Below are 26,010 nucleotides of genomic sequence, written 5' to 3'. Positions count from 1 at the left end.
TGCTCCAACCAAAAGACACAGGCTTGCTGAATGGATACAAACACAAGACCCATATATATGCTGTCTACAAGAGCCCCACTTCAGACCTACGGACACATACAGACTGAAAGTGAGGGGATGGAAAAAGATATTCCATGCAAATGGAAATCAAAAGAAAGCTGGAGTAGCAATACGCATATCAGATAAAATAGACTTTAAAATAAAGAATGTTACAAAAGACAAGGAAGGACACTATATAATGATCAAGGGATCAATCCAAGAAGAATATATAACAATTATAAATATATATGCATCCAACATAGGACCACCTCAATATATAAGGCAACGGCTAACAGCTGTAAAAGAGGAAATCAACAGTAACACAATAATAGTGGGGGACTTTAACACCTCACTTGCACCAATGGACAGATCATCCAAAATGTAAATAAATAAGGAAACAGAAGCTTTAAATGACACAATAGGCCAGATAGATTTAATTGATATTTATAGGACATTCCATCCAAAAACAGCAGATTACACTTTCTTCTCAAGTGCGCACAGAACATTCTCCAGGATAAATCACATCTTGGGTCACAAACCAAGCCTCAGTAAGTTTAAGAAAATTGAAATCATATCAAGCATCTTTTCTGACCACAACACTATGAGATTAGAAATGAATTACAGTGGAAAAACAAAAAATACACAAACACATGGAGGCTAAACAGTAAATTGCTAAATAACCAAGAGATCACTGAAGAAATCCAAGAGGAAATCAAAAAATACCTAGAGACAAATGACAATGAAAACACAACAATCCAAAACCTATGGGATGCAGCAAAAGCAGTCTTAAGAGGGAAGTTTATAGCTATACAAGCCTACCTCAAGAAACAAGAAAAATCTCAAATAAATAATCTAGCTTTATACCTAAAGGAACTAGAGAAAGAAGAACAAACAAAACCCAAAGTTAGCAGAAGGAAAGAAAACATACAGATCAGAGCAGAAATAAATGAAATAGACACAAAGAAAACAATAGCAAAGATCAATAAAACTAAAAGCTGGTTCTTTGAGAAGATAAACAAAATTGATAAACCATTAGCCAGACTCATCAAGAAAAAGAGGGAGAGGACTCAAATCAATAAAATTAGAAATGAAAAAGGAGAAGTTACAACAGACACCGCAGAAAGACAAAGCATCTTAAGAGACTACTACAAGCAACTCTATGCCAATAAAATGGACAACCTGGAAGAAATGGACAAATTCTTAGAAAGGTATAACCTTCCAAGACTGAACCAGGAGAAACAGAAAATATGAACAGACCAATCACAAGTAATGAAATTGAAGCTGTGATGAAAAATCTTCCAACAAACAAAAGTCCAGGAGCAGATGGCTTCACAGGTGAATTTTATCAAACATTTAGAGGAGAGCTAACACCCATCCTTCTCAAACTCTTCCAAAAAATTGCAGAGGAAGGAGCACTCCCAAACTCATTTTACGAGGCCACCATCACCCTGATACCAAAACCAGACAAAGATACGGCAAAAAAAGAAAATTACAGACCAATATCACTGATGAATATAGATGCAAAAATCCTCAACAAAATACTAGCAAACAGAATCCAACAATGCATTAAAAGGATCATACACCATGATCAACTGGGATTTATCCCAGGGATGCAAGGATTCTTCAATATACACAAATCAATCAATGTGATACACCATATTAACAAATTGAAGAATAAAAACCATATGATCATCTCAATAGATGCAGAAAAAGCTTTCAACAAAATTCAACACCAATTTATGATAAAAACTCTCCAGAAAGTGGGCATAGAGGGAACGTACCTCAACATAATAAAGGTCATATATTACAAACCCACAGCAAACATCATTCTCAATGGTGAAAAACTGAAAGCATTTCCTCTAAGATCAGGAACAAGACAAGGATGTCCACTCTCACCACTATTATTCAACATAGTTTTGGAAGTCCTAGCCTCAGCAATCAGAGAAGAAAAAGAAATAAAAGGAATATAAATTGCAAAAGAAGAAGTAAAACTGTCACTGTTTGCAGATGACATGATACCATACATAGAGAATCCTAAAGATGCCACCAGAAAACTACTAGAGCTAATCAAAGAATTTGGTAAAGGTGCAGGATACAAAATTAATGCACCGAAATCTCTTGCATTCCTATACACTAATGATGAAAAATATGAAAGAGAAATTAAGGAAACACTCTCATTTACCATTGCAACAAAAAGAATAAAATACCTAGGAATAAACCCTCCTAGGGAGACAAAAGATCTGTATGCAGAAAAGTATAAGACACTGATGAAAGAAATTAAAGATGGTACCAACAGATGGAGAGATAAACCATGTTCTTGGATTGGAAGAATCAATATTGTGAAAATGACTATACTACCCAAAGCAATCTACAGATTCAATGCAATCCCTATCAAATTACCAATGGCATTTTTTACAGAACTAGAACAAAAAATCGTAAAATTTGTATGGAGACAAAAAAGACCCCGAATACCTAATGCAGTCTTGAGGGAAAAAAAAACGCAGATGGAGGAATTAGACTCCCTGACGTCAGGCTATATTACAAAGCTACAGTAATCAAGACAATATGGTACTGGCAGAAAAACAGAAACATAGATCAATGGAACAAGATAGAAAGCCCAGAGGTAAACCCACACACCTATGGTCAACTAATCTATGACAAAGGAGGCAAGGACATACAATGGAGAAAGACAGTCTCTTCAATAAGTGGTGCTGGGAAAACTGGACAGATACATGGAAAGAATGATATTAGAACACTCCCTAACACCATACACAAAAATAAACTCAAAATAGATTAGAGACCTAATTGTAAGACTGGACACTATAAATCTCTTAGAGGAAAACATAGGAAGAACACTCTTTGACATTAATCACAGCAAGATCTTTTTTGATCCACCTCCTAGAGTAATGGAAATAAAAACAAAAATAAACAAATGGGACCTAGTGAAACTTCAAAGCTTTTGCACAGGAAAGGAAACCATAAACAAGATAAAAAGACAACCCTCAGAATGGGAGAAAATATTTGCAAACAAATCAACGGACAAAGGATTAATCTCCAAAACATATAAACAGCTCATGCAGCTCAATATTAAAAAAACAAACAACCCAATCCAAAAATGGGCAGAAGACCTAGATAGACAGTTCTCCAAAGAAGACATACAGATGGCCAAGAAGCACATGAAAAGCTGTTCAACATCACTAATTATTAGAGAAATACAAATCAAAACTAGAATGAGGTATCACCTCACACCAGTTAGAATGGGCTTCATCAGAAAATGTACAAACAACAAAGGCTGGACAGGGTATGGAGAAAAGAGAACCCTCTTGCACTGTTGGTGGGAATGTAACTGATACAGCCACTATGGAGAACAGTATGGAGGTTCCTTAAAAAACTAAAAATAGAATTACCATATGATCCAGCAATCCCACTACTGGGCATATACCCTGAGAAAACCATAATTCAAAAAGACACATGCACCCCAATGTTCACTGCAGCACTATTTACCGTAGGCAGGTCATGGACGCAACCTAAATGCCCATCGACAGACGAATGGATAAAGAAGATGGGGTACATATATACAATGGAATATTACTCAGCCATAAAAAAGGAATGAAATTGGGTCATTTGTTGAGACGTGGATGGATCCAGAGACTGTCATACAGAGTGAAGTAAGTCAGAAAGAGAAAAACAAATATCGTATATTAACGCATATATGTGGAACCTAGAAAAATGGTACAGATGAACTGGTTTGCAGGGCAGAAATTGAGGCACAGTTGTAGAAAACAAACGTATGGACACCAAGGAGGGAAAACCGCAGGGCGTTGGGGATGGTGGTGGGATGAATTGGGAGATTGGGAATGACATGTATACACTGATGTGTATAAAATTGATGACTAATAAGAACCTGCTGTATACATTAAAAAAAAGACAAATCAAAGAAGAAAGCAAGAAATGTAAAAGTGAAAGTTTAAAGCCTGTTTCATCACAAGCGTCCCTTTATCATTTCACATCCATGAGCTCTGTAAATGGTTTAAAACAGTGGTTCTCAAGTGTCACCTGAGCATCCCTGGAGTCCCAAGACTCAACCGTTCAAGGGGTCCAAGAGGTCAAAACTATTTTCACAATAACAGTAAACGTTATTTCCATTCTCATTCTGTTTTAAGTGTACAGAGCAGTTTTCCAGAGACAAGATATGTGATAACGTCATACTTCTAATGGCTAATAGAATGTATGAGTGTGTGTTTGTATTTTAAATTTTTCAGTTTTATTTTCCAATACAGTAAACATCAGTAGATACAACCTACTTAAACAAAAGTTCCTTGGGATTCTCAATAATTTTTAAAAGTATAAAAGGATCCTATATATCTGCATCATAAAAAATAACAAACAAATAAATAAAAGGATCTTAAAGCCCAAAACGTTCAGAATTACTGTTTTACAAGATTGTGTCTATCAAATCGTCATTAAGGTATGATTACTTTCCCCCACTTTTAATAATCAAAGACCACACACACGCACACACACACACACACACACACAGAGTCTGCTAATCAAAACATCTGGTTGGTTTAAGCTCATCCGTGTAACACCACTAAAATGAAATAATTAAATTTGAAATACAATTGACATGTTAGCAAGTGAAGCTTTACTCTAGGTTAAGGTCAGAATTCAAATAAGCATTTTATAAAACTGGAAAAATCTTAGAATCTAATAATTAACCTCTGAGAATCCCTAAGAAGTACAGAGATTCCTAACTGAGAACTTTAGGGTATTGAAACGTACATAGAAACATCTGAGTTAAAGCTTACATTTTAAAAATATCTTTTTCTTATGCTTGTAAATATCTTTTTTTCAAAACATGGATACCAACAATAACATGTGCCTTATTTATGTCAAATCCTTCAATTAAACTTGCAAAAACAAAAGAAAAAAGAATTAGGAATATGAAGGCTGTGAGCGTTTCAAATATTTTAGTGTACCTCTTTCCAGAGTGAAATTTGCACTGCAAAATTTACCTGATCTGGCTGTTTGTAAATCCTTCATTCCTACTGCTTTATTAGGAACAGAATCTTTCACTCCAACTGCAGGCTGAATGGGTTTTGAAACAAGTTGATTAATAAATAATGTACATTTGATACAATCTGTAGTTAATAATTCAAGACAAAAATATAAGTTTTTACCTTCAAGTGAGGATATTTTTCAGGAGAATCTAAAAGGCAAAAGGGACATAGAATCAATTACACGTAACTATGAAAGCCAACTATATATTCATGCAGTTAGTACTGAGCAGAACCCTCATGCTTGGCCTTGGCAGTGAATACTTTAGGTTTTGGTGTTTTGTTTCTTGGGGGAAGTTAGGACTGCAACAAGACAGACATATGAATCCACTATAGATACTGAAGAAAAAATAGGAGTACAGGTTTAACAAAACATGCAGTTAAGATTTCAAAAGGAAGATTATGTTCCAAAAGCCTTTATAAAATAGAAAAATGCACATGTACCAATGTGAACATGCTGATTGATGAGGAGAAAAGTGATCTTTAATCAGAGCAACAAATCATGACCCCGAGAAGGTAAATGTGAAAGCTGATGGTAAAATGCAACAGCACATCTTGAATGCAATACAGCAGCATCATTTACACCGTTATACTACAGGTATTTATCATGTTCTTCAGTTTGTCCTGTAATTTAGGAAGTGCACAGTTGGGATGACAGTTCAGTTGAATGTATAATTCATTTCTCATCAGAGAAAGGGTTATGAACTGATCAGCTTGGATATACACTTGTAGAATAATAGTTCATAAAAATATTCATGTTTTTCCATACCCATGTGGGCTACTGGTATGCCTACATTTCTTGGATCCTCTAGTTTAGTCATCTTAAAGTTTCTCGATCCACTCATGCAAGAAGGTATATAAGGCACATCTAAGAAATAACGTATTATAAGTTTTCAACATCGAAGTACGATTATCAAAAGGGAAAAAGTAAATTTTACTGCCACAGAATTATTAGATATTAAAAATCTTTCATATTTCAAAATCAGTGTAGTATTTACTGAAAATAACAATTCTAGCATTTAGGGAATGAACCCTATTAATTTCTTTTGTTTCCAAAATTAGTTTGGTTCAGTATATCATGCTAATGTTTAAAAGGATTTTTGTGAAACAATTATCATCAAAAAATTAGCTATCTTAGGGACTCCCCTGGCGGTCCAGTGGTGAAGACCCCATGCTTCTACTGCAGGAGGCACGGGTTCAATCCCTGGTCGGGGAAATTAAGATCCCACATGCCAAGCCAAGCAGCCAAAAAAAAAAAACCACAAACCTATCTTAAAAAAACAAAAAACAGCCAATGCTTCCATATTCAAATTAATCTCATTTGAATAACACATACCAACACAACATATATCTTTGATGCCTGATAGTTACAAGGAGGAGCTGGGGTTTACCTCAATTCTAGCACCCACTCCTGCTTCCAGTATTCTCTGGAGCAGCAATGACCTAACCTTGTTTCAGTGTAAATACACTGAAGTCATCTAACGAGAGTTCTCTCAAGTTTCCTCATCACCTCCACAATCACCTCCCTAACACCCTTCTTTCCCCCCTCTTTCCTTTCACTATATTCTTTCCTCTTCAAAGGTAGTCTCTGGATCTGTGGTCTTAATTCTCTCCCTTTGACATTCTTTTTATGGATCATCCCCACCACTTCTTTTTTCCTCTTTGCTTAGCAGTGGCACCTTACATCTATAAGTTCTACTTCAACGCTTTGCTACCCTCTGGCTATAAACACACTCAGAAAGAAAAACAAAATAATACTCTTCCTTGATCCTGTTCTGTCTTGAACTATCCAGTGGCTCCTCTTCCAGATTTCTCTCAATGCAAGCCTACACCCTTGCTACTCTGAGAGCTTGTCAGAAATGCACAATCCCAGACCTGCTGCTCAGCATGTGCACTTTTCACAAGGTCCCCAGGGGACTAATTAAAATTTGAGAAACTCTGACCTATCAGTCTGCTTCTACATTCCCACAGTAAGAGTGGGAAAGCTTTGCTGTTCGTCTCTGACAAGTTTCGGTGCTGGAAGCTCACTTCAAATTTGTCTCACGTTTCAAATACTCTTCTCTTCCCTTTTCTAAAGACCTATTTTACTTTGCCCCCGTCCTCCACAGACCCCTGCTTCCTTTTCCTTCATTTACTCCCTGTAACCTCTGCCTCTCTCATTCTTTAGTCCTTCTTTCCTCTTCCTCATTTCCCGACTTTCCTTAGGTTGTAGAGTACCTTGAAACGGAACTAATAATTTAGCTCCTTAAAGGGGACTCTCAATTTAATCTGTGGCTGACACCAGATAAGATACACAGCTTCCCTCCTTTTCTCATCTTTTTCCTCACTATGCATTTGACAGGTGATTTTCCTTTTTTTTTTTTGCATCAACAGTGTTATGTTTTTTTAATAGTTTTCAGAATATAAGCTGCGTAGCTTTTTAGAATAAAAAATGATATAACTTCAGGTACATGCTTTAGGACACTTGGTTAAACAACAAGCAAACTGTGTCTTTGAGGACCACCTCAAAAGGGTGGCACACTTCACAGTGTAACTTGGTAACAGACATGGAGATAGATGATTATATCATGGCATGTTGTCTACAAAAGAACATCTGGACACTCAGAGCTTAAATAGAACACACCACACAGTTAGGTATTCAAGCACTGCTTTTTGGCCAAATAAAAACTGCCTAAAAACTGCTGATGGATTTTTGACAAGAAAAAAAGATGTAGCTGCTTAGTTCTTCTGATACAGCACTTCTTTTCCAGAATGAGACAGGCTCAGTTCAACTTGAAATCAGTGTGAGGAATGATACTTCCTCTTAACCGACAGGTGATTTTCTTTGGCTATTAGAATATATCAGAATTCCCATTTTAAATCAACATGCTGTCAAATGACTTTTTCATAAAAATATAGTTCTTACCTTCTACTTGTCCATTTAATATATTTTTTCCTCTTTGACCTGCAGCTCCAGATAAATGATCAACATACTTCTCTGGAAGTCTCTCAGAGATACTCTGTTAAAATTGATATTAATAATGAGTTGCATAAAGCTTTCCTAATCCCCTTCTAATAGCTGGAAATACCCTACTTTTTAAAAATTTCCTACTTTACAAGCAATTAGATTTAAAAATAAGAGAAGCATGCATTGAAAACCCAAACACTGAAATAGAAAACTTCATATACACTCTCTAGATCAAGTCTATCTTTTATCCTCATTTGGCTACTGACTCTGTAAACTGAGCATGGAAAGCCAGAGGAATTATTTTCACAGACAAAAAATGTGCCTGACTTACAGGCACATTTCAGCAAAGAATTAACTTCAAAACACCTAACTCTACTTTACATTCATTGTCAAAAGAAGAGAGTATTTTTAAAAAATATGTGTTTAAATAAATGCTTTAATAAGTACCCTTGCTATAAATTTAAAATATTTCTAAAGACAGAAATTTTTTAGTATTAAATTAATATACTTGGCATGAAAATAAACCATGAAGTATTTCATGTTGAGCATAAACAGAACACTGTAGAAGCTGCTTCATTTAGGTAAACAAGGGCTTATAAGAATCTGTAATTTGATAAAATTTTTATTGATAGGAAAAATAGTTGAATAAAATAGCGAAGTAGCAATAAAAACTGTTATGTTTAAATAATAGGAGAAAATTTAAATATAGTTATGCAACTCTTCAAAAAAGTACAGCAAGCTTTAATAAGGGAAGAATAAGAACATTTATTTATTAATAATCTAAATGTGCCAAGCTTTTCTTATGCACATTTTATTTTCTACATACAACAACAATGATAAAAGTGATTGTAAGGACAGTTACCCCACTACCTGTTTCCTGGTCCTTCCAAGATGCGAGAGTGTAATGATGGGATCCGCTGCTCTCTTTGTCCAGAATGTCCCTCTCCTGGACCCTGACATGACTGGCTCTTTCCCATCCTCCCCTTGGTAGCTTTTCTCACATGCAGATCTTTTCTGACTACCTAAATTCCACTCCCACTCCCATCCCCATCCTAACTACAAACTCTCTCAATGTTGTCTAACGTAACATTCTCCATTTTCTTTGTCTCTCACTGTTGTGGCCTCTCCCGTTGAGGAGCACAGGCTCTGGACGCGCAGGCTTAGCGGCCATGGCTCACGAGCCCAGCCGGTCTGCGGTACGTGGGATCTTCCCGGACCGGGGAACGAACCTGTATCCCCTGCATCGGCAGGTGGACTCTCAACCACTGCGCCACCAGGGAAGCTCTCTCCATTTTCTTTACATGAAGGACTTAACAGTGACTTATAAAGGATTCCTGTTGGGTTTTATGTTCCCACCACTACAGCCTTACCCCTCAATTGGTACAGTCAGTGTCTAACTGCCCAGTATATAGTTGGTATTCAATAACAGGAATTTATTTAAGAACAAAACATTTAAAATGTCGAGAGGACCTCAAGTACCAAAGCACTTGATACCTATAGGAGATCTCTGATAACAGTCTATAGAAACTTAACATACCCCAAGCTAGAAATCCACATGCCCGTTCTAATTTTCCTATTCATAACACTACTGTCATTTTATTGTCCTTCAGGTTTTAAAAAAGTGCCCCAGCATTTAGTGAGTCACTAATTGCCACTGTGATCATTTTTGTCTTACATTTCTATAGCACCCTTTACAGTTTACAAGGTGTGTTCACAGCTCTTACCACATCTGTTCCCTACACCTACCTGACAAGTGGGTACCAGTACCATTTTTACGAAGGACGTCACTGACGCTCAACCAGGGTAGACAAGTTTTTCCGAGATCCCACAGCTCGTGACAGAACCAGGATGCTACCATGTCTTTTGACTTTAAACACAGTGCTGTATCACTGCAGCAGCTGCCTAGGTCTAACAGATCAGGCCCTTCTTATCTCTTTCCATAGCTGTCACCTTACAACAGGTCATCATTACTTTATATTTACGTTACTTCAAGTATGGCTGCCATAAAGGTACTCAACGCACACTAGTTTATCCAAAATGGTGTGTACTTATTAAAACATCGCTAAACCAAACTGTTGTTATTATAACGCCACATACTTATTATTCCCCATTCTTTTGCTTCTCTTGAAACGTTCCTTGCAGATCTATTTGAAAATCCAAATGTACTAATACTTTCAAGTCTCAGGCACTATCTTTTTCAGGTCTAAGTGGTAAAAAACTACATTTCAACCTGTTTCTCTCTGAACCTCACTAGGAGTTTTACACATCCATATGTACCAAAGAAACATACATTTGCTTGGGAGACTGGGACTGACAGATACACCCTACTATATATAAAATAGATCAATAATAAGGACCTCCTGTATAGCACAGAGAACTCTACTGAATACTCTGTAATGGCCTATATGGGGAAGGAATCGAAAAAAGAGTGGATATATGTATAACTGATTCACTTTGCTGTATATCTGAAAGTAACACAACATTGTAAATCAACTAGACTCCAACAAAAATTTTTTTAAAAAAGAAAAGAAAAAAGAAACATACATTTGGCCATAGGCTGACCTGGAATAATGCTTCAGTTTTTAGATAAATTTAACTTCAGAACCTAAACTGATTCCTTATGACTTCTAAGCCTTGGTTTTTTCTCTGTGCTACACTGGTTTCATTAGGTGGATCTTGCAAATTAACAAAAGCGTACTATGTGGTAGTTATTATACTTAGCACACAATTATTTAGTTAATTACAGGTTAAATATATAAGGAAAAACTTTGATGGGCAAATGCAAAGGTGAGAAAGTAAAGTCAAAGCATCCCCCCTTTTATGTTTTAACATCACTCAGTGTTTATATTTTAAAATAAAAAATAATAATAATAATAGAAGACAGTACCTCAGAATCCCAAGGTGATTCTATACCTTCCTCTTCTCCTAATCCTAATGCTGACATCATATCTGTAGAGTGCAGCCAAAGATACATTAATGAGAACATTTACTGCTATGAATTTTAAATACATACATGTCTATCTCCATCCACAAATATTTAAATAAAATAAAGTAGCAGAAAAGAATTTCAGAAGGTTGAGGCATTCTTAGGAAGAAAAATAGTTGGTAGTAGTTGGGATACTTCTGAGGAAACAGAGCAAAAGAAACATACTTTAAAAGAAATGGAAAGAAAAAAAAAAAGGGCTTCCCTGGTGGCGCAGTGGTTGAGAGCCCACCTGCCGACGCAGGGGATATTGGTTTGTGCCCCGGTCCGGGAAGATCCCACATGCCGTAGAGTTGCTGGGCCCGTGAGCCGTGGGCACTGGGCCTGTGCGTCTGTAGCCTGTGCTCCGCAAAGGGAGAGGCCACAGCAGTGAGAAGCCCGCGTACCGCAGAAAAAATAAAAAGAAAGAAACGGGTAGTAAATTTGGATCTACACACTTTAGATGTTTTTAGACTAGCCTTTAAGCATAGAAAAAAATTCATAAATATTCACTAACTCACCACTCCTATTATTTTTCTGAGCTCCATCAACAGAAGTCAAATTGTTATGATCTGTTTGCTCTTGTGGAGTGCTTTCAATATCAGTATCATTTTCTTTTACTCCTATTTCTGGATTTGTTGCTCCTTCCTATAAAAACAAAACAAAACAAACACCTCATTCCAGAAAACATCATATTCATTCATTTGGTCATTCAATCAATCAGTAAGACCACAAACATTTACTGGATCTATCAAATCATCGGCACTATCCTGGGAGAAAAGCTGGAAATATAAATAGATGACCGATTCTCCTCTGTAGTCCAGGAGAAGTAGAGCTACATGAAAACAAGTAAGAACAGCAAAGTATCATTCAAAAGCTCTACAACTGATGTGAACAGAGTACAGGAAGGGCACACAGGAAAGAGGAGTCAGCTGTATCTGGGTAGCTCAGGAAATGCTGCAAAGACAGGTCTGTGTCTTAAAAGACACACACAGTGTAGAGCAGGGATGTGAAGGGGATTCTAGAAAGGGCAGCCTGAGCAAAAGGACGAGGCGTGAAACAACATAACAAGTCACGTGGAAAACTAGAACACAGTTACCGGGAATGGTATGGAGAGACAAAACTGGAGGATCAGAGCCAAACCAAAAAAAGCAAGTGTCCTCCTAGAACATGAACTTTCTCCTTCATGTGATGGGGATCCACTACATAAGTAGAGGTATTACATCTTCACAAATATATTTTAGAAAGGTCACTCTGGCAGCAACGTAAAGATGAACATCAGGGGAGCAAAACTAGAAAAGAGCATTTCAAAATTATAAGTGAGAAAGTAATAGGAAATGAAAAATGGTAAGCAGGTAGAAAATACTGAACTTGATGAGCAACAGGATGTGGTGATTTCAGGGAGGGATGGAGTCCAGGATTTTTCCTGCTTTGGTATTTCAGTGATGTTATCTACTAGGATGGGGAAGACAGATGACAGAGTAGCTTACAAAGAGTCAGGAAAGAGGAAAGCATCAGGGACAATGTCTTCAGTTTGGGGCATAACAAATTTGAGGCACCCAGGGGACTTAGAGGAAAGATTTGGATAAATGCATTTGGATTAGTAATAGATAAACTTATTCAGGAAAAGCATATGATGTTAAGATAAATATCTGTAAAATATACTAACCTGGTATAATTAAATGATGCAAACCTATGCAGAGTTCTGAACTTTTGAAAATATAAACAAGACTGGGGAAGAAAACTATGAGATTCAATTTTTCGATTATATATTGCAACATTTGTTTAAGGATAAAAATATACACTTTCATGAATATGCACAAATATTCATTTCTGGGATATTATAGCAATAAGCATTTTTAAGTGTAATGAAAAGATTTAATTGTAAAACACCAACTCAAGAGACTACAGGAAAACTCCTTTTCAAAAATTAATCGTAAAACATAAGTTTGAAATTGTAGAAGAGAATGTTTATGTGATTATGGAATTATGAGGCATTTTTAAGTACTACTATGATGTATGGAAGAAATATAAAACCCTATTTTAAAATTCACATGGTTTCCTTATTCACCTGTGAACAGCACGCTAATAACTCTTACTATCTACGCCTTATAGAATGGCAGTTAAAGATTGGGGAAATGATATAGAACTAAAAAAAATTAGTAAAACTATGATTATCCAAGTTGGAGATTTAAAAGTTCTCAGATACATCTATGATTAACAAACAGGACCCAATATTCACATGAGGGAAGAACAAAGCGACTAAAAAATCAAGTAACCAGGATTCCTGGGTTTTAGATATGAAAAAATTTACATGTTAGTTTAACTTGTATAACAAAATATTTACATGCTAGTTTAACCATAAATACTGAAGTTAATAAAGTTTCTCAAGAATAACATGAAATGTACCTACTGCTGGAGATATTTTAAAAAGTAAAAAATTATCTTGCAAAGATAATTTTGTACACTCTGCTGGTAATTTTTCCTTCCTTATTATTTTATAATAACAAGTAGTTTATATTAGAAAAAAATCATAAATTGTGCTTTCATTCATTTGATGTGTGTATATGTGCCCATTATGTGCAGATATTACTAGGAAAAGATAAATCAGAATCTCTCCAGAAAAAAATGATTTCTATATTTTTTTCTTTAAGACTGTTGCAGTTTAAAATTTTCTCATTTCATGACTTGAAATTAAGAACCTCATTTACACAATTAGAAATTATAATCTTAGTGAAAGACTAGACAAAATACTTATTTACTTCCTCTCTGTTTATTCTCAAAAAGATCCAAAACACCTACCAAGATGATACCAAACAGTAAGATAAATTAGTTAAGTATATACCAAACAGTAAGTAAGAAACCACAAGAAACAGAAGGGCCCCAAATTCTTAATTCATAATAAATCTGATAAGGCCTAAAACAGAGCTCTTCTTGCATTATCTATGAACAAAGGTTTTGCTAGATTAAATATAAGACATAACCTTATTAATTTAAAAGTGAGAATTTTTTAAAAAGGAAAAAACTTCAAATTAAAACTAACTTCCACATGGAACTATATTCAATACCTTGTAATCAACTATAATGGAAAAGAATTGAAAAGAATATAGATATATACATATATATGTATAACCAAGTCATTTTGCTGTACACCTGAAACTAACGCAGTATTGTAAATCAATTACACTTCAATTAAAAAACAACAACAACCAAAAAAAGGTAAGGATCAAATTCTCTTTCAGTTCTTCATAAAAATCAACTATATGTCATTCAAAAGAGTATGAGCATTTTTTCCCATGACCTGATTTTCTCTTGTTAATTTGAATTTGATATAATTTCTATCATATTTTATAATATAGAGTTCCTGCTCACACTTAACCCCACTATTTCTGTTGTTTGTATAATAATCTCTCTCATCTTGACCCTCATTCAATCTTTAAATTCATCTTGTCCTTCTTAAATGAATTATTCCCCTTCATCCCCCTCCCCATTTTCATATTCATCTAGTTGTTCTTTCTAGTTGCTTTCTCATTCTTTCCTTTCATAATGGCATACTTCAGAATGGTTTACTGCCACCAACGTTCATAAATCTCAATCCTGCACATATATTGCTCTTGTTACATATATTACACTGTTTTCTATCATGATCTTGAGGAATTCCATTTCTGTAAGGGATCCTTTTCATCACTGTAAGAATCAGGGGGCTGGTATGTGAAAAAGCACAGAAAAAAAAGTTAAAAACAAAACAGAACAACTTACCTTTGTAAGACCAAGGCCTGCTAAAGACTTGAGAGGTTTTGGGAGAGGTTCAGGTGATGGGAAAGCAGGATGAGAGACGCCCTGGATTGATGGTTTGGGAAAGGTTTTGACCACATCTTCATTTCCACTATTAGAACTATTGTGCTCAAAGAAGGTTCTCTCTTCTGGTCTCACGATGCCACATTTTGCTTCTACTATAGTGAAAACAAGGTGGAGTGCATGAGAACATCCATAATTTCAAATCAGTGAATAACACAAGAAGGATAGTCTTCAAATAACTTACTGTTTTCCTTGGATTGCTGAAAAGCACTCATTAGGTTTGTTAAGCTTGGTTTCAGGACATTCTAGAGAAGAAAACAAGAGCTTTAAGAATAAGAAGTATTGGGAATTCCCTGGCGATCCAGTGGTTAAAACTCCATGCTTCCACTGCAGTGGGCATGGGTTCAACCCCTGGTCGGGGAAATAAGATCCTGCACTGCTTGTGGGATCTTAATTCCCCGACCAGGGATTGAACCTGGGTCCTTGGCAGTGAGAGCGTGGAGTCCTAACCACTGGACAACCAGGGAATTCCCTGAATATACGCTTAATGGAATGCTTCAGAAAACACAGCGAAATCCCTTCATAATATGGATTTTGAGAAACAGAATTTTAATTTCTAAATTTCCATAATTTCGACTGTTATTTTAGGCTTAATGCAGAACCAAAGACAGAAACAGAGAAAAAAAAAGCTCTCTCCTAACAACTCTATGATACCAAAATAAAAATTGTCCAAGAAAAAAGAACTAGATGATATATGCTACATAGTTTTGGAACTGAAAGGCCCCAGGAAAATTCTATGATTATTACAGTAAGTAACTGTATCCACTAAAGATTTCATTTAAGCATGAGTATATATAAATCACGTCAGTATGGTTGAAAAGTCACAGTAAGAATCCTTATCCTTGACCAAATTTCGTATTTCCTCCCTTGTGGGAAAGTGCTTCCCAATACACTTTTCCTCTCACTATCTACTTCCCAGCCCATTTCCTCTTCAGCCCCGACCTTCAGTATTTAGCAAAGTAAAAAAAAAAATTCAACTAGTCATATTTTTATAAAATGGTTTGCTCTGACCAACTTTCTACTACAAACATAAAACAATGAGAGGTAGACCACTGCTAAACTTTAAAAGTTAATACTACACAAAACTAAATTCAAAGCAGGAAAACTAATTTCACAGGAGAGAACTTTACCTTGGTATCAAAATCTAAGTCTTCATCATCTGATGTAGGCCATGAATCATCAACACCAGGTTTGTTGGAAAGGCTTCAGAGCAAAAATATATAACAAAAATGAGTGACTTCATTTCTTTAACCGAAAACAAACAAACAAAATCAAGTGAAAGGTTGGTTATCTATATATTAAATGATGTTTTCTGACATCATTAAAATGTGGCCTCTGTTTTGGAAAAGCTTTTAGTTACCTATTTCTGCTTCCATCTCTCCCAACCTATGAAATATCTAGCTAAGACCCATTCTTAGTTCCCATAACAAAGGGTGACAGCCAGTATACTGGCAGAGCCTAAGAATAATTTGTTTTCACCAAAAGTCCTAAAACCTGAACTGAAAACCCAATTAATGGGTAACATAACTTTTGTTTACCAGAACTGGAACAAACCTGATGACCTAAAACAAAGTAGAAGGATATGCTGTTCCTTCTCCATTGTCCGTGCCTGGTTCAAAGAGTAATCTGTGTCCATCAAAAATGGCAGTCTTGGTTCTCCAGCAGGGAAACCACTTATTAAAGAAGGCTCCCGGGCTATCCCAATGGCACAGGGGGTTAAGAATCCACCTGCCAATGCAGGGGACACAGCTTCAAGCCCTGGTCTGGGAAGATCCCACATTCCACGGAGCAGCTAAGCCCGTGCACCACAACTATTGAGCTTTCACTCTAGCGCCGGCGAGCCACAACTACTGAGCCCACATGCCACCACTACTGAAGCCCGCATGCCTAGAGCCCATGCTCCGCAACAAGAAAAGCCACCACAATGTGAAGCCCGTGCACCGCAACGAAGAATAGCCCCCACTCACCGCAACTAGAGAAAGCCCGTGCGCAGCAATGAAGCCAAAAATTAAATAAATAAATAAATAAATGTATTAAAAAAAAAAAAAAGAAGGCCCCATTCCTTCCCTTTACTCTAAACAGTACAGGGAGTCCCCTGAAATTTTTGAGAGTTAAATGTACAAAAGTCAAAGAACAAATTTATATGTCTAATTTATATGTTAAACCATTCCCAGAGAGATTAAAACATTAAAAATTATAAAGTCTACTTAGTTTTCCTATACAGGTCCTGCCTTATTCAGGTCCACATGAATAGCTAGCTCTTAAAAACCCTCATAGGCACTCAGATCCCCAAGCAGAGACAGTACTGTAGAAACAGAATCCTGGCAGCTGTGCCTCTCTTTCCCTATGTACTGCCTAAATATCTTCCTTCCTATAGGCTCCCCTCCCAAATCACCCCTGTGCCTCACCCCTGAGGCCTGCTCAATGGCAGTCTCCAACCTTTAAGATTTCAGCCTGTGAAGGCAATGGTTCCTGAATCAAGGATGGGCTCGGGACTTCCCTGGTGGCACAGTAGTTAAGAATCCGCCTGCCAATGCAGTGGACACGGGTTCGAGCCCTGGTCTGGGAAGATCCCACATACCCCAGAGCAACTAAGCCTGTGCGCCACACTATTGAGCCTGTGCTCTAGAGCCCATGAGCCACAGCTACTGAGCCCACGTGCCACAACTACTGAAGCCCGAGCACTCTGCAACAAGAGAAGCCACTGCAATGAGAAGCCCGTGCACCACAACGAAGAGTAGCCCCTGCTCGCCGCAACTAGAGAAAGCCCACGTGCAGCAATGAAGACCCAATGCAGCCAAAAATAAACAAATAACCAAATGTATTTTAAAAAAAAAAAAAAAGAAAAGAAAAAAGACTCTAGGAAAAAAAAAAAAAAACTTCAGAGAACCAGGCAAGGGTACTACCCTGAAGGGAAAACCAAAACCAGACTGGGAAGGCAGTAAGTAGAGAAATCAACTAGACAGATGCTCTATGTAGATGTTGAATTTAATTAACATAACATGGTCTATAGGCAGATACTCTTCTCTTATAGAAAACTAATTCACCTTAAGGAGAGTAGACATCGTTATATCTAAGGAGACCTGCCTAATGAGGTCTTGCTTGTATAAAACCCTATGGTTCTGAGGCCTCAGCTACCTGAGATCTGCCATAACACCTTAATGGTAAATACAAGGTACTAGTTACCACTGCAATTGTCAAATATATCAGGACAAAGGCTTGGACTAACCAGGCTTCTTAGGAAAACTCTAAATCAGAGTTAGTACATAACTAAATTTGACTTTCTGAGTTGATCTGATTTGGGTCTGTATCTTGACCCCAGTGCTACACGGGTACTTATCAATCTCTGCTGAAGGACATGAGAGTGGATCTGAGGCTGACCGTCACATCACAGGTCAGCAACTTGTTGTCTATGGAATCATGGGTCAATTAACCAAGCCCTCCAAACCACAGCTGCCTAATTAATTAAAGTAAGCTATATAGCACAGCTACTTTGTAAAGCGATTGTGATGACTCTATGATGTAACAAATTTAAGCACGTAATACAGTGTCTAACCCAGAGTAGAACACTCAACAAACATTAGTTTCTTTTCTCCATGTTCCCTTAGTTAAACATACAAGTTTTAAAAATCCATAAAATCCTACCTGCTTAAAGACTCTTTTTCAGAATTCTTAACCACTGTTAAAGGAAAAAGTAAAACACATTTTAAATCAACAATAGAAAAATACAGAATATTAAAAGTGTAAGACTGATGCTTTTTTAAAAAGTATCCCTCTGTGGGCTTCCCTGGGGGTGCAGTCGTTGAGAATCTGCCTGCCAATGCAGGAGACATGTGTTCGAGCCCTTGTCCGGGAAGATCCCACATGCCGCAGAGCAACTAAGCTCGTGTGCCACACTACTGAGCCTGAGCTCTAGAGCCCACGAGCCACAACTACTGAGCCCGCGTGCTGCAGCTACTGAAGCCTACACGTCTAGAGCCTGTGCTCCGCAACAGAAGCCACCACGATGAGAAGCCCGCGTGATGCAAAAAAGGGTAGCCCCCACTCCCGCAACTAGAGAAAGCCTGCGTGCAGCAACGAAGACTCAACGCAGCCAAAAATAAAATTAATTAATTAATTAATTAAAAAAATATATTCCTTTGGAATCACACCTGGACAGTATACTAGAGTGAATGCTGATTATACCACTGCTAGGCAATTATGCATGAGAGCCATTTCCCCTCCTTTACATTTATCATATGCAAAAAAAAAGAACAGTATTTATCAAAATTTGTTACCTAAAAGTAAAGTGCTGTTTACAATGACCATAATCCTAACCAAACTGTGAGACTGACAGAAAATGGTATCATTAGTAGAATCAGTACCATAAACTGACAATAGCAAACTTAAATGGCATGATATTTCTGGACTTCCATCACTCAGAGCAGTGCGTACAGAATACATGTATTTTGCCATCACGTAACACAACTTCTCCGGTTCTTCAGTTCAGGGTGAAAATGCCGTCACAAGGAAGCCTGGTCTACAGGCGCTGTACTTTAGAGCATGGCAAAACACAGGAAACAAACTCTTTCTGGCCCTATTTCCAATGGCAAGATAAGCATGAAAGACTTTGTAGTTCCAGTTTTATAAAGGATAATCTCCTGAAAGGGAGGTGGGGGAGGGTAAATGGGGTCAACTGGATGGTGAGGATGGAGAAGTTGAATTTTTTTAAAGTTTTCAATATATATACATTTTAAAAGTATAATCTCTTGAGACTGTCTCCTTCCATTGCTCGAGAGTCTATCTGGACCCACCACCACATAGAGCAGCATGGTCCAAACAGTTAGTGCTGTGTAGTAGTGAGGGATGTCATTTTTCTCAACCCTTCCCATTATGTGGCAAATGATTATAGAAATCATGCTTTTTCAGCTTGTAAGGCATATGTCATTGTTTCTTAAGCTGATGAACAAAAAAAGAGAGGGAGGGAAGGAGGGAGGGAGAGACTCTGGTACTGCTGGACAACATTTCACATGTGTTGTCATAATCTGATGCTGGGGGAATGAAGCACATGCAGTAACTCCACAGGGAGAGGACACGTGCAAGCTCGCGCCTGGTTTCCTTCAGACTTCGCACCGTGCGCCTTTTCCCTTTGCTGAGTTTGCTTGGTATTCCTTCACTGTAATAAATCACAAGCATGAGTACAACCACATGCTGAGTCCTGGGAGTTCTATGGAAGAGCCGAACCTGGTGTGGTTTGGGGAACCTCTCAAACAGTTGCATTGTTTACATGAAGTCTGTATTATTTGGGTTGATGTGTTATATGTGATTACAGTCAGGTTATTTCACAGAATAACCTTCCTCAAATCTGTTTTTCTTGGTATTTGCCTGTATTTCTATACACATTTGAATAAAGGCATAAAAGGGATAGATGAAACAGTGACGTCAGAAAGTAATTGAAACAAACAACAATCCTATTTCAACCAGAAAAAAAACAAAGAATTCTGATGATTGATAATATGTTCTAAAGTATGAAAGTTCCTATAAAGAAAATGAAAAGATCAGTTAATTTTCTCCAACTAAGCAGGATTTAATTCCTCACAGTTGACTCCCAGGTTTTTTGTTTTGTTTTTGTTTTTGTGGCCACACCGAGCGGCATGCAGGATCTTAGTTCCCCAGGGATCAAACCCATGCCCCCTGCAGTGGAAGCAAGAAGTCTTAACCACTAGACCACCAGGGAAGTCCCACTCCCAGGTTTTGACAACTCTGGAAAAACGCGGGCAAGCGTACTCACCAGGCCAGACTGTTTTTGCTGACCCTGCGTGGGCAGCTGCCGCTGTTATGAAAAACTTAGGTAGGACCTTGGTAGATGTGATGATTTTTCCATATTTGGACATCAGAAGTACCACTCATGTAAAAAGTAGATGTTATGACTCTTAAATTGTCCTTATGAAAAGGTTACCACCAAAGAACTTTTAAGAGTTAAATCCAACTTTCTTTTCAGTAATTTTACTTGATATAATTGATACTCCCTCCTTGAAATTTTCCTTAAAAAATTTTTTTGCAACATCACCACCATCCTCTCCTACTTTTCTTTTTTTTGTTTTTCCTTTTTCATTTTTATTTTGAATGAGAGTTTTATTTAGCATACTCAGATGAACAAATATAGGAACTGATCTACCACGCGCCACAACTAGAGAGAAGCCCGCACACTGCAACAAGGGGTCTGCACGCCACAACTAAGACCTGACGCAGCCAAAATAAATAAATAAATAAATATTTTTTAAAAAAATAGAGACTGATCTATGTGGAATAATGCTACTTCCCTCCATCTCAAGACCCTCAGTTCTCAGTTAAGGGCTTTGTAATTCCACTGACATCTTTTCGTCATTGGCTGGTACTCAAATTCCTTGAGGAGGATCCCTGCAGTATGTGACTCAGATTGTCCCCAGCAGACCTTCCGTTTGTCCCGCTGGGGAGCTCAGTGCCTGCCCTACTTTTCTCCAGCCCCTCCTCAAGTGTTCTTTACCAACCATCCCCACAGCACCCTTTCTGCACCAGCAAAACTGAATTGCTCATAAATCCTGCCAAGTCCACTCGTACATCTCAGCCTGTGAACTGCTGTTCTTTCTGCAAAACATGTGATCTTGATAGATGTTCCTCCAGCCAAACGCTGTCCTTCTGCCTCCTTACCTGGCAAACTTCTCCTCACTCTGCACGCTTACCTTAAAGTCCACGCACTTTTTAAAAACTCTAATTCCTCACCATGGACTTAAAATATCTGGCACATATGAAACACCAACTTAAAAAAATACATAAAGACAATTTATAAACTCCTAGTGGGCTCTGGGACATAGTAAGCACAGAATAAAGTATACTAAATAATAAAAATGATCATTATAATAACAAGCTCCTAGAGGGCAAGGACTGTGATTTTTATTATTTTTTTAATTTTTGTTTTAATTTTTTTTTGCAGTACGCGGGCCTCTCACTGTTGTGGCCTCTCTTGTTGTGGAGCACAGGCTCCGGACGCACAGGCTCAGAGGCCATGGCTCACGGGCCCAGCCACTCCGCGGCATGTGGGATCTCCCCGGACCGGGGCACGAACCCGTGTCCCCTGAATCGGCAGGCAGACTCTCAACCACTGCGCCACCAGGGAAGCCCAAGAACTGTGTTTTTGTTTTGTTTTGTTTTGTTTTGTTGCAGTACGCGGGCCTCTCACTGCTGTGGCCTCTCCCGTTGCGGAGCACAGGCTCCGGACGCGCAGGCTCGGCGCGTTTTTTAAAACGCAAGGACTGCGTTTTTTAAATGCTTGCATCCTGTGACATCAGAATAGTGCCTAGTACCTAAAAGATACTTGATAGTTATTTGTTAAGTGGACAAATTAACAAATAAATAAGAATATTTTCTTTGAAAATTCCATTTAAAAAAATACTGAAATTAACCAGGGACAACTCTATTATGAGCACCTTGAAGACCAAAGCTCTATTTCATTTCTGTATCTCCTCTAACGTGTAAAACCAACCTACAGAAGTTCTTTGATGGACAGAGGTCTACTATGTTAGAGGTGTCCTCATACAGATTGTACAATGCGCTAGGTGCCACATCTAGGGAACACAATAGTGTATTTCTTAATGTGAAGTATCTTTGTGCTTTTATTAGAATTTGCTGAGTCTCCAGTTGGGCTATTTGAATACTATGATAATCCTTTAACTAATGGCAACAGAGCATCTCGTTCTAACAAAATTATAGTGTCATGACAATTATCCAACACACAGAAGAAAACATCTAGGTTCTAATGAAGTCAGCCTATCTCACTCTGTTTGGACTTGTGAGGAATGAAGTTGGTAATAGCGAGACCTCGCTGGTACAATAATATGGAAAACAACCAGTGCTTTGCTACCAGGCATTGCTTTTCTGACTTCTGTACTATCGGTAGGTAGCTTTCAAAAATAATCTCTTCTTGGTACACTGCACACTGGCTCAGCTTTGCAGTTCTTCTTGTTTGCCATTTGTTTAAAGTACCAGGAAGGTACTGTTGAGTTCCCAGGCTTAAAGATGGTAACTTTTTTAGCCTTAGCCACACACACCCTCCCCGACACACTCAAAAACCTTATGGAGAGCCCACATCTTAGCCCAGATCTTCACGATGAATTACCCTTTGAGGCTCTTACTTGTCTTTTCTGCTAGCAGATGTCAATGGGAACCGTTTTAGGCGTCAGAGGGGTTCAAATGCTCCTGCCGGGGGAGAGCAGACTTTCCTTTTTCCTTTGTTACCAGACCTGAACCTCAAGGCTGCTTTATATCCTGTGGGGCACTTTTTCTTAGGTTGTGGAAGGTCCCATATCATCCTCCTCAGAGTAGTGGGTGCCAGCCTGCCTGAGTGAGGCTAATCACTATACAATAACTAATATTCATGTGATTATAGAGGAAACATACAACGTACTAACCAAAAAATCTTTTTTCTTATTTACGCAAAGATTTAATATGGGATTTTAGGGGCCATGATTAAATATGTGGATTTCTTTTCAGACAACACTGTCTGATTTTAAATTACCTATAATTAACTTCTTAAACAATTCTGAATACTAGACTATTAAGAAATTAATTTAAAAAATAAAAATATACATGCAGTTTACACACTGGTTTTTTTCATTGCTTTTTCATTATTAAAGCTTCCTCACTCTTACTTTATCTATGGTAGGGTCACCAAGAGTAATTCACTATCAGACGTCTTACCTGGGTTGCTATTTTGAGAAGGAGTTTTAGGTCTCTTTTCTTCTTTATATTCAGAAATCAGTTGGCAGTTGCTATGTATTAAAAATGTGATAAATAACATTACTATTTTAATACTAATATGAAAAACAATTACCAAATATATTAAATTCTTTGATCACTTCAGACAATGTCAGAGCTATTACCAAAACTTCGATTGTGGGACTTCCCTGGTGGCGCAGCGGTTAAGAATCCGCCTGCCACTGCAGGGGACACGGGTTCGAGCCCTGGTCTGGGAAGATCCTATATGCCGCGGAGCAACTAAGCCCGTGCGCCACAACTACTGAGCCGGAGCTCTAGAGCCCGCGAGCCACTACTGAGCCCACGCGCCACAACTACTGAAGCCCACACGCCTAGAGCCCGAACTCCACAACAAGAGAAGCCACCGTGATGAGAAGCCCGCGCACCGCAACAAAGAGTAGCCCCCGCTCACCACAACCAGAGGAAGCCCGCGTGCAGCAACAAAGACCCAATGCAACCAAAAATAAATAATATATAAATTAATTTGTAAAAATCATATTAAAATCCCAATGTGTGTGTCCTTTCATAGGTTTAACATTCTAATGTTGCAGTTTTCAGGAAAAATGTCAGTAATCAGGGTGATTAGCTGTCCTTTCTTGGTGGTTTGTAATTCAGGGACTCTCAGCTATTCTATAATTTGTAACTGAATTTATTTATAAATATATGACCTCATTAAATTAGATAACATAACTGCCCCCCATTATTGCAGCTAATCGCACCAAGAGTAGAAAACTAATCGAAGTCCAGACCTGGCTTGGACCACTACTACTCCTTCTCTACCTACTCAAACTCTGAACCAGCAGATCTTTCTTAGAATGATGCTTAAGCTCCATGTTCATCTCCAGTTCACTTGGAAGACATAACCCTACTTTTACCATGGATGCTGACAAGTCCTGGACGGGGCTTACCTCTCCTAATGCCAACTAACCTACTTGAGATTCAGGGATTTCTGGTGAATGGGTTCCTTATGAGGCAGAATCTGAAAATACTTTGAAGGCTGAGGCAGATGTAAATCATTTAGAAGATTTTCATTATCATGGAAAACAGATCACTTGAGGGGCCAACCTCAGTTATGGAATCTCAGGCAAGCTGGCACCCACTACTCTGAGGAGGATGATATGGGACCTTCCACAACCTAAGAAAAAGTGCCCCACAGGATATAAAGCAGCCTTGAGGTTCAGGTCTGGTAACAAAGGAAAAAGGAAAGTCTGCTCTCCCCCGGCAGGAGCATTTGAACCTCTCTGACAGCCTAAAACGCTTCCCATTGACATCTGCTAGCAGAAAAGACAAGTAAGAGCCTCAAAGGGTAATTCATCGTGAAGATCTGGGCTAAGATGTGGGCTCTCCATAAGGTTTTTGAGTGTGTCGGGGAGGGGGTGTGTGGCTAAGGCTAGGAGGCCCAGGTGCCAGAACTGGGTGCTGGTGCTTTGGAACAGTGGCTGAGCTACAGGCATATGTATGAGAACTAAACAAGTTGTCACTTTGAAGTCTAAGTGTGCATCACCATGAAAACTGAGGAATCTGAATCAGCAAGGGCATCCTGGGAGCAAAGGTCAATCGTGACCCGACTGCAGGACCGGTTCCTTTTTTTCTTTTAAAATTATTAAAGGTCTTTATAGAGCAACATCCAGACTCCAGATCCAGCTGCCAAGGAGACCCTGCTAAGACCAGTTTTAGTAGCAACACTGCAGCAACAGAATCAATGCAAGCAACAGAATGATGAGAATGCCCTTGTTTTTCCCTCCAGATGAATTGTGGAAGAGGACTGTCTCTTTGATCTTAGGGAATCCCTTAGGTTCTTGCAAAATTTAAGAGGGAGAGTATAGAAGTAAGTCCCCAAGAGAAAATATAGGATAGTCTGCTGAACTAAACACTTCAAGGCCCAAATAACAAGTTAGAAAAATCAGAGCTGTGACACTACTTGTACCCCATGCATAGGGGTTACACTTGGAATGAAATGGATAATGTTAGGATCTTTAAGGATATAAAGTCTTAAAGTCCTGAGATAAAGAACCCTGTGCCCACTGCTACATCTAACTCGTCTGGCCTTTTGGCTGGGTTCCAGCTGATGATAGGGAACATCTCACCACCATTCCCAAACTGCCTGCACCAAACTAGAACTCTCACCTGTCACATAACAAGTAACAGTTAAATTATTTTTAACCACAGTTTAGTGATAACTGGCATTTTAATGTAAACACTTACATATGAAAACCATAAATACGAGCATATTCGTCTGCGGTCCATCCATAGAAATCTTGAGAAAAGACATCAATACCTTCTTGAAGAAGCAGCCTGACTATATTTGTTGAATCATTGTTTACAGCAAGTATGAGGGCTGTTCTAAAATAACAGAGAGATAATTTCACCCTTAG

General features: G+C 38.1%; 1 protein-coding gene across 1 annotated transcript in view; it reads right to left on the bottom strand.

The window, feature by feature from the left end:
* The window catches only part of LOC309797558 (ankyrin repeat domain-containing protein 26-like), a gene marked incomplete at its 3' end in the record, with an annotated part of 115,644 nt that overhangs the window by 74,591 nt on the left and 15,043 nt on the right, over positions 1-26,010 (bottom strand). The window contains exons 5-16 of the mRNA XM_082646052.1: positions 25,841-25,978; positions 23,579-23,649; positions 18,509-18,542; positions 15,994-16,066; positions 15,048-15,108; positions 14,765-14,958; positions 11,527-11,653; positions 10,931-10,992; positions 8,002-8,095; positions 5,866-5,964; positions 5,220-5,248; positions 5,055-5,127 (exon numbers count right to left, since the gene is read on the bottom strand). Coding sequence (XP_082502178.1) covers positions 5,055-5,127; positions 5,220-5,248; positions 5,866-5,964; positions 8,002-8,095; positions 10,931-10,992; positions 11,527-11,653; positions 14,765-14,958; positions 15,048-15,108; positions 15,994-16,066; positions 18,509-18,542; positions 23,579-23,649; positions 25,841-25,978 — 1,055 coding nt within the window. The remainder of the gene's footprint in view (positions 1-5,054; positions 5,128-5,219; positions 5,249-5,865; positions 5,965-8,001; positions 8,096-10,930; positions 10,993-11,526; positions 11,654-14,764; positions 14,959-15,047; positions 15,109-15,993; positions 16,067-18,508; positions 18,543-23,578; positions 23,650-25,840; positions 25,979-26,010) is intronic.

This window comes from Mesoplodon mirus (assembly GCF_964341445.2).
Source record: "Mesoplodon mirus genome assembly, contig: HAP1_SCAFFOLD_717, whole genome shotgun sequence".
In the NCBI taxonomy this organism is placed as follows: Eukaryota; Metazoa; Chordata; class Mammalia; order Artiodactyla; family Ziphiidae; genus Mesoplodon; species Mesoplodon mirus.
This window is presented reverse-complemented; position numbering and strand designations above follow the sequence as displayed.